The sequence below is a fragment of the Callospermophilus lateralis genome, chromosome X (genome assembly GCF_048772815.1).
Source record: "Callospermophilus lateralis isolate mCalLat2 chromosome X, mCalLat2.hap1, whole genome shotgun sequence".
In the NCBI taxonomy this organism is placed as follows: domain Eukaryota; kingdom Metazoa; phylum Chordata; class Mammalia; order Rodentia; family Sciuridae; genus Callospermophilus; species Callospermophilus lateralis.
Window position 1 is genome coordinate 122,901,787 of NC_135325.1, and position 9,135 is coordinate 122,910,921.

The 9,135-nt window shown below is 37.8% G+C and overlaps 1 protein-coding gene across 4 annotated transcripts in view; it reads left to right on the forward strand.

Annotated features, from left to right (window-relative positions):
- The window catches only part of Mtm1 (myotubularin 1), a 98,484-nt gene extending 89,349 nt beyond the window's left edge, over positions 1-9,135 (forward strand). For 3 of the 4 annotated variants that reach the window (XM_077107686.1, XM_077107688.1, XM_077107689.1), the window contains 2 exons: positions 114-290; positions 7,377-9,135. In XM_077107686.1, coding sequence (XP_076963801.1) covers positions 114-290; positions 7,377-7,544 — 345 coding nt within the window. In that variant the 3' untranslated portion in view covers positions 7,545-9,135. The remainder of the gene's footprint in view (positions 1-113; positions 291-7,376) is intronic. The other variant, XM_077107687.1, reaches the window with a different exon arrangement.

Sequence of the window (9,135 nt, forward strand, 5' to 3'; positions counted from 1 at the left end):
TAATGTAAATGTGTGATTCAAGTTGATGCTGAACTGGATTGTCATGGGCTACAAAATGGTTTCTGTGATTGTGTGCATGTTTACTTAGGCTGTCTGCTTTCTCTCTCTTCTAGAAAGTTACAGAAAGAACAGTTTCTTTATGGTCACTAATCAACATCAATAAAGAAAAATTCAAAAACCCCTTCTACACAAAAGAAATCAATCGAGTTTTATATCCAGTTGCCAGCATGCGTCACTTGGAACTCTGGGTAAATTACTACATTAGATGGAACCCCAGAATCAAGCAACAAGTAAGTGAAGTAGCACTATTAAAAGACAGACTTGGAAACCAAATGTTTACTTCTGAGATTAAATAATGTTATAATTATGAAGGAAAAAAAACACTTGTTTTTAAATACAGTTTAATTTGTATATAATTACTAAACCATGGATGTTGCAATTAAATTCCTCTGCCAATGTGAATGTTGTAACTTTTTTGCTCTAATGTAAGTCAATATAAAGCTCCAGAACATCCCTGAGTTTTCACAGCCAGGGGTTTCCTTTACTCACTTGAAGTGGTTAACACAACACACATACACACAAGATTAGAAACTTCTTTAAATTGACTAGACTTGAATGATCCTGTCAAAGTAACAAAATGTTTTGTGTCCTGTGGTTCAAGTGTCTGTGCTAGGTCAGCTGTCACCAGAGTGCTTTTTCCTGAGGGCCTCTACTTCTAAAATAAAGATACTGGGTCTGACAGTGGATAGGAAATTCAGCTGGCCATTTGTCAATCATAAAATAGAAATAAGGATGTTTGAAGGGAAATGCTATGTATTTTATTAAAGACATTTATTTAGGCTTTCCATTCTCCCACTCCATCCCAAATCCACAGGGGGGAAAAAAAAAGCCTGTTTGTAGAGGCTCAGAAATACCTTCACTTACTGATTTGTTCTAAGCATTATAAATACTCAGTGTTTGTGATGGCTCTTGGTAAAGGTCTGCACTTTTTCTTGGGGTTAGAATGTTCCACTACCTGTTCTCCAGTGCAGCCTAGCACAAGCACAATCTTTAACCCTGCTAGGAGCTGGCCAGCGACTCTCAGGTTGCTCATTCCACTCAAACACTAGCCACATGCCAGCCCGTGCTCTCCCTTCTTACTGGGGAGACGCACCCTTGTTTCAAGTTCTCTGCCACTGCATGAAAGGCTTTTGCAATTTGGTGATGGTTGAAATGTGTATACTTTTGAAAAGAGACAGGTTCCAGGGCTTGAGAACATTGGCTTGTTTGGTCAGGGATTTGAGAAGTACATTGAGGGAATTTACTTAGCAGTAGCTCTGGAGTTTAGAATATCAAAGGGTAAATGGGAATTTTTTCCAGGGTTCTAACTGCTGGTTCAGAGAACATGTTCCTTTCCTATTACTTTTTTAAATCAATGAGCACTGTGTTTTTCCTATAAAATAAGCCTTTTCTATATTTGTCATGGCTTTTTTTTTTTTAAATTATTGGCAGTTACAAAGTATTGGCAGTTTCTGTACAGAGTCTTCTTTGATCTATTTGTACTTGGAAATATTCTTGAAATTTAAGAAATTTAGAGCAATTCATTTCTCACTACAGAAAGGTAATGATGATAATTGTGTGACAAGTCAAGTTTGGTTTTTGGGTGCTATTTTTTCCCTCTTTCTGAAAGATCAATTTTGAAGGCATATCATTAGAAGAATTTCTATAATATATTCATCCCCTTTATTTCATAGGGTTTAATAAAATGGAACTGGGCCAGCTAGAATTGCTCATGTTCTGGTAGAGGTTTTTACTTAGAGACAATCATTGCTTTATATTATGTTCCATTGACATTTACTCAAAAATGAAAATGTCCCCTGTATGTAATTTTCTGAATGTGAAGTATCCTACATACATCTTGATGTCTTCAGGCACGTAATATATATTTTCATCCACCCAGTATTGAATATTCCTATGTGTCAGGCACTGTGGTAATACAGAGATTAGGAAGAGGTGGTCCCTGCCCCCAAGAACCCCCTCAGGTTAGCGGGGGTAGCCAGTAACATAAGCTGATGATTATAATGCACAAGGATGAATTTGATAATAGAGGTATCAATTAAGAACATCATATTTTCTTAAAGATCTGCTTATGTAGAACATTATTGCATACAGAAATAGATCAAAGTAAAATTACATGACTTTTGAAATTATAAAATATATACGTATAAGAATGTACTTAAGCACTTGAAAATTAAATCATTATTTGATTGTGTGACCCAGAAGGTATACCAATAATTAGTGGACACCTAAAATAGTCACAGCACAGTGGTGTACTATCAGCATTGAAAAGACACAAAATAATATACAGCCCTTCCCTAGCTGTTAACTTTGACAAAGACAGGGTTATTATGTCTTTAAAAGCAAAATCCACCAACCCTTGCTGTGACATGCAACTCAGCAGAGCTTATGGAAAGCCCAGTGCTTCCATTTGATGAGCTATCAATAAGAAGATTTGATACTTTTGATATGAGAAAATTATTCATGGCAAAAGTAAAAGTTTGTATTTGTCACATAAACCTGGAATTTAAGCTCCAATGGAGCCTCATACTGTACTTTAGGAACGACTGCATTCTATGTAGCTGTTAATCGGGGTTCCATTGGACGCATTCAAATTTTGTAGTGGTAACTAAAGGATGAGAACAGGAGCAGTCAGATATTAATAGACTGACCTATATAGTATTTTCAGTTAGAAAATACTAAAATAATAATTCAGTTAGAAAGTTAAAAGGCATATGGACTTCAAAACAAAAATGAAAAAAATTTGAAGCCTAAAAATACTTCCATAACTAGCTGATGGCCTGTTTTCTTTACCATGCTGAGTTGGCACACTTTGCTTCATAACTCATTTTCCAGGTCAAAAGTTGAGGCGTAGCCAGGCGTGGTGGCACATGCCTATAATCCCAGTAGCTTGGGAGGCTGAGGCAGAAGGATCATAAGTTCAAAGCCAGCTTCAGCAATTTTTTTTTTTTTGTGGTGCTGGGGATTGAACCAAGAACCATGTGCATGTGAGGCAAGCACTCTACTGACTGAGCTACATCCCCAGCCCCAGCCCCAGCCCCTCTTTTTTTTAAAATGACTTTATTATCATTATTTTGGTGCTGGGGATTGAATAATAATAATAATAATAATAATAACCCAAGGGTGCTTAACCACTGAGCCACATCCCCAGCCTTAATTTTTTTTGTTTTTATAGACAGAATATTTTACTTTATTTGTTTTTATTTATGTGGTGCTAAGGATCGAACCCAGTGCTTCACACATGCTAAGCAAAGTGCTCTGGCACTGAGCTATAGCCCCAGCCTCAGGAATTTACCAAGGCCCTAAGCAACTCAGCAAGACCCTGTCTCTAAATAAAATACAAAATAAGGCTGGGGATGTATGTGGTTCATCAGTCTAGTGCCCCTGGGTTCAATCTCTTGTACCAAAAAGAAAATTGAAGTGTAATACTTAAAGTCACCTGTCTTTAAATTGTTATGTCCTTTAAGTTGTTTTTGTTTATCTCTAGGCTAATGGCATCCACACATTTTGTACCCATTACTTGACTGAATTATCTTTTTATTTCCAATAGTTTTTCTGTTTACTCTCAGGTTTTCTAATTATACAGTCATGTCATCTGCAAAAATGACCGTTACTGCTGATTTCTTTTTTTATCTAATTACTTGTCACAAACTAATTCTAATCCTCAAATTGACTCTAAATTCATATGAAAAGGGGAGGCTTTAATAATATAACTGAGACAATTTGGGAGAAAATTAAGAACTTGTCCTACTGAACATCAAGATTTATATGGAATAAAATTGTGCCCAGAAACATACCCATGTGGATGTCGTGACTTGGTATAGTAACAAGGTTGCATCATAGCGTGCAGGGAAAAGGACAGAGTATTCCTTCAGTAAATGGTATTGGGACTGCAAAAACTACAATCCAGAGCTCCTGAAGCCCTGCCCTAAGATCTCCTCCTCCTATCTTCCCCATTTCATTTGAGAGCAACTCCATCCATCCTAGTTGTTCTAGCCAGAAACCTTAGGATTACCCTTGACTCCTTGTCTTTCTCATACCCCAGGTCCAATCTGTCAGGAGAGCCCACTGGGAGTCTAAACAACACCCTGGTGTTGCCACACGGTGGCAGTAGACTTCTAGCAGCTAGCTGCACTCCCTGAGGCTACCCTTGTTTCCTTTGACTCTCCTCAAAGTGGCAGCCAAACCAGTCCTTGTAAAGCAGACTTCAGGCTATACCATTATTCTATTCAAAACTGGTCAAGTAGCTGCTTACCTCACCTAAAGTCAAGGCCAAAGTCCTTACAGTGGCCACTAGGGCCTTATGTAACCCTCATGTCCCTCTCTGATCTCCTAGCCTCCTCAACAAGATCTCTTTCTTTCACACTGTGCTTCAGCCACACTGGCTCCTGCTCTTCCTCAGACACTCCAATATATACTTGACTCCCTCCTTCATCTCTTCCAAGACTTTCCCCAAAAGTCACCTTTGTCTTCAGTGTGACTCACTCTGTACACCCAATTTAGCGTGTAACTAGTGGCCCATCCATTCCCCACTCTATTATTCTGCTCTAATTTTCCCTAGTATTGATTATCTACCACCTCATGCCTAGTATTGATTACCATCAAACATTTTCTCTCTAATAATTCACAGGATTGTTATGTTTGTTGCTTGTCTGTCTCCCCCTGCTGGAAGATAAATGCCATGAAACAAACTTAGTTTACTGATCCAAGTACCTAGAGCAGCATCTGGACCTCAATTGGACACAGTAATGTGGGCAAGGGATATTAATGAGCAGCATTTACTGGGTGTTGCATGCTACACCAAACATTCCTACTCTAAGACCATATATGCATTTCTGAAAAACCTCACATAGCAGTGATTATGAGAAGAATAGGATTAGGAGGAGGAGACCTCTGCAAACCTCTGGACCTTTGTAATCAGAGCACTAATGGAGGTAAAAATCCCAATAGAAATGTGGGTGCAGTTACGTTTGCACCTAGTCTGAGTGGATCCACTCTTTGGCAGTCAGTAGTGAGTTGAATGGCGCCTCACCCTAAAATAGATATATCCACCAGGAAACTATGAATGTGAAATTATTTGAGCTAGGGTACTTACAGTTATAACTAAGTTTAGAATCTCAAAATGAGATCCATCCTTGATTTAGCATGGGGGCTATATCCAGTGATGGTGTTCTCATAAGACAAAGAGGGGAAGATTTGAGACACAGACACAGAGGGGAGAAGGCCACGAGAAGACAGAGGCAGAAACAATAGGGATGCTCTCATGAGCCCTGGAGCTATCAGAAGCTGGATTAGACAGGGAAGGATTCTCCCCGAAGATCCTCCAGAGGGCACATAGCCCTGCTGACACCTTGATTTTTTGGTTTCTGCCCTGTAAAACAATGATAGACTCAATTTCTGTTGTTTTAAGGCTCTCACATTTGTATCAATTTGTTAGGGCAGCTACAGGACACGAATAGCAGTCTTAAGCCCCCAAGGCCCAAGCTTGCTTCTCTGTATGCAGGGCCTGGAGCAAGCACGTTGCTCCTAGAGACTGCTCTCCTCAGCCTTCTTTGTCGCTGCATGACTTTCACAGATTTCTCATTGGTGCTCACAGCTTCAGCACATAGTTCAATGCAGTGGAATGTAGGGCAATTCTGGAAGCCAATACACATGCTAAAGAAAGGTACTTGAGAGACTTTGGGGGCTTTTTCTTAATGTGTTCTTATGTTGCTCAAGCCTTCTATAAAGCTTGCTTCCAATTGCTTGAAAACATTAACTTTATGGGAAGCTTTTCTGTTGTATACCTTGACCTAGATACTGATTACCTAGGTATATACTTGTATAGAAATTCATTGTGCTGAACATTTTAAGATTTGTGCGTTGTGTGTGATTTATAGCTCAGAACAAAAGTTTCAAAAATGCTCAGGCTGGGGAGAATTATATTATGCTTCAGCATGACTTCTGCCTTTATATGAGCATGATCCCCTATTTGCTCACTAAAGAAAATGTAGCAAAACAGACTGTATTTAACTGACTTCACTCTCACAACAATGCTGGAAGACCATACTATTTTTAATCCCCATTTTATAGGTAGGTTGACAGCACACAGAATGTTAAAGTACACAGCTGGTAAGAGACAAACAGGATTCACAGCTTTGCTGGGGAGCATCAGACCTGTTGCTTTCAGCCATGTGTTAACACAGGCAATAAGCAAGTGGAAAGATAGTAGAGCAGAGCAAGGCAAACCCACTCAACTATCATGATACACCATGCTCTGGTCCCCATGTTAGCAAAAAAATAATCTTATGCTCCCAAGTTCTGATGGGGAAACTGAGCTATAGGAACTGCCAGGCATCACTGACAAAAGGAAGAAGTGATATCCCCACCTTGAGGGCAGTGAAGTTGAGGAGACCATACTCTATTTTTCATCAATCCCACACCTAGAAAGATTCCTTAGAAAAACAATTGTTTATGTGCATCATGTGTACTACTGAAGAGCCCTCTAAATCACTGATAATCCTTAGCATAGCAGTGGGATAGATCTACTGGTTTATTCCTTCCAAGGGACTCAATAAAGTTTGAATTAAAAAAAAAAAAAACCAATGTTGGCCAGGTGCAGTGACACATACCTGAAATCTCAGCAGCCCTGGAGGCTGAGGCAGGAGGATCAAGAGTTCAAAGCCAGCTTCAGCAACTTAGTGAGGCCCTAATCAACTCAGCAAGACCCTGTCTCTATGTAAAATATAAAAAAAGAGTTGGGGATGTGGCTTAGTGGCTAAGCACCCCTGGATTCAAACACCAGCACCAAAAAAAAAAAAAGAAGAAAAAAAAATGTTGGATCAGAATGTTAATTGATAAATACACAGTAATACCAGTGATGCAACCTTTGATAAGTATAAAGTAATGCCTGCTGCATCTTATATCTAGATGCTTACTTAGAGGAAAAGTGTCACAAACCAGCACAGGAAGGCAGGCCACATGCAAGAAGAAGAATAGTTATCATTCAGAACAAAAGAGGACAGTGGGTCTGGGACAAGCAACATGGAAGACCAGAGCTTTGTCCAAGTTGATATTTTTTTAAATGGCAATGCATGTGTGAGGAGATACGTATATTAGTTATTTCTTGGTGGTAGTGGTGAATAGCTAGGTGTTTTTAGGATTCTGGTTTACTTGTTGGCATGTGTGAATGGTGCAGCATTTAAGTCAAGTACACATGTATGTTAACCCTTGAGATAAGGGTTTCTTCAGAAGGCAGTGGCTGTGGCAGATGTATAGGCAGATGAGTTTTTGTGCTGTAGCCAGCCTAATGCATAACTAATGTGTGTGGTTCTCTCCAGCAGCCAAATCCAGTGGAGCAGCGTTACATGGAGCTCTTGGCCTTGCGTGATGATTACATAAAGCGGCTTGAGGAATTGCAGCTTGCCAATTCTGCCAAGCTTTCTGATCCCCCCACATCACCGTCCAGTCCTTCACAAATGATGTCCCATGTGCAGACTCACTTCTGAGGGGGAACCCTGCTGGCACTGCCTTTGAGCTCTGAATAAAGGAATTAGTTGACTTTCATTTTGGGCATCTGTACAAAGTAGATTTAAATATTTGCCTCCAGGTAGAACTTAAACTAACATTATCTTAAATTCTTGAATATGTGCCTTCTAGAATACATATTACAAGAAACTACAGTGTCTACATGGAAATCAGAAGAAAGCCAAGAGGAGGAAAATCTGGAAAATGCTGACACCTTTAAAAAGCAGTTTTTGAAAGATAAAATTTAAATTTAATTTACCTTTATAGAAATGCTACATATACAATATGTATTTTTGATACATAAGATACATATAGAATATGTATCTTAATTGAGACAACATTATTTTCAGTCAGAGAGAGAGAGAGAGAGAGATTTGTGAAATGGATTTTCCTCAGACTACTTAGAATAGTTGCTTTGGATTATCCAAAATGAATCCAAATATGAAAGATAGGTATACTGCCAAAACCAAATTGAGCTCAGCTTCCACCGCATTATTCAAAAGTAAGGTGTTTAAATAATTGCCAACTTTTGTATCATCATAAATGGTGAATTAAGAAGAAATAGCTATGTAGATGAGTTTTTCCTTATTTTGAAATTTTGAAATATTAAAGGTTTTCCCCTAATTTTCAAGAGAAGTGTATTTTTATATTTAAAAAACTAGTGGGGCCCATTAAATATGATTTGATTTTTCCTTTACTTTGCCAGTTCTATTTTCTAAATTCTTTCATGAGCTTGCCTAAAATTCTGAAATGGTTTTCAAGTTGTGGCAAATCCTATATAGAACTCTATTTAAGGATGCCAGGTGCATTCTGCTGTTTTAGGTGAATATTTCAGCAAACGTGGCTCTAGTAAATGCAGCTTATCTGCCAAAATGTAGGTTCACCATCTTGGATATATAAGCTACTACTAGAGCATCATTCTTTGAGATAAATGCCCCAGATGTACATTTGTTGAGCGTATTCTTCAAAGTATTATGTTTATGTATTTTGGTTTAAATGGTGTTGGGTTTCCCTCCCCGCAAGTGTGCATAAAAACTGGTTCTACAAATTTTTACTTGAAGTACTGGGAAGTTTGCTTTTTCAGGTTTTTTGTTTTGTTTTGTTTTGTTTTGTTTTATTATATTAAGTAAAATTTTAAATGCACAGTTCTGTTTGATATATGAACTAATTCATTTAGTAAGTATATTTGTAAAAGCTAAAGCTAAAGATAAAACAATAAGTTTTACAATGATTTATAAAGGACTATTTATACCTAATATGGTTTTGTTTTCAGTGAATTAAGAGAGATTAAATATATCTTTGTAAATTATTTTATGTCATAGCTTAATTGGTCTACCAAATAAGACATCTCAAATATAGTGGTATAATGTATGAATTTTGTAAGTATAAGCATTTTTATTAGACATTCTCTTGCTTTTTGTAAACACTGTAAATATTTCATAAATTAACAAAGTGTCACTCCATTCAAAGAAGAAAGCTAATATTAATGGCTTAAAGGATTTTGTGAAATTTGATGAAAACATTTTCATGGCAAAAAAAATGACTAAAGACCTGCTGTAATAAATACATTAA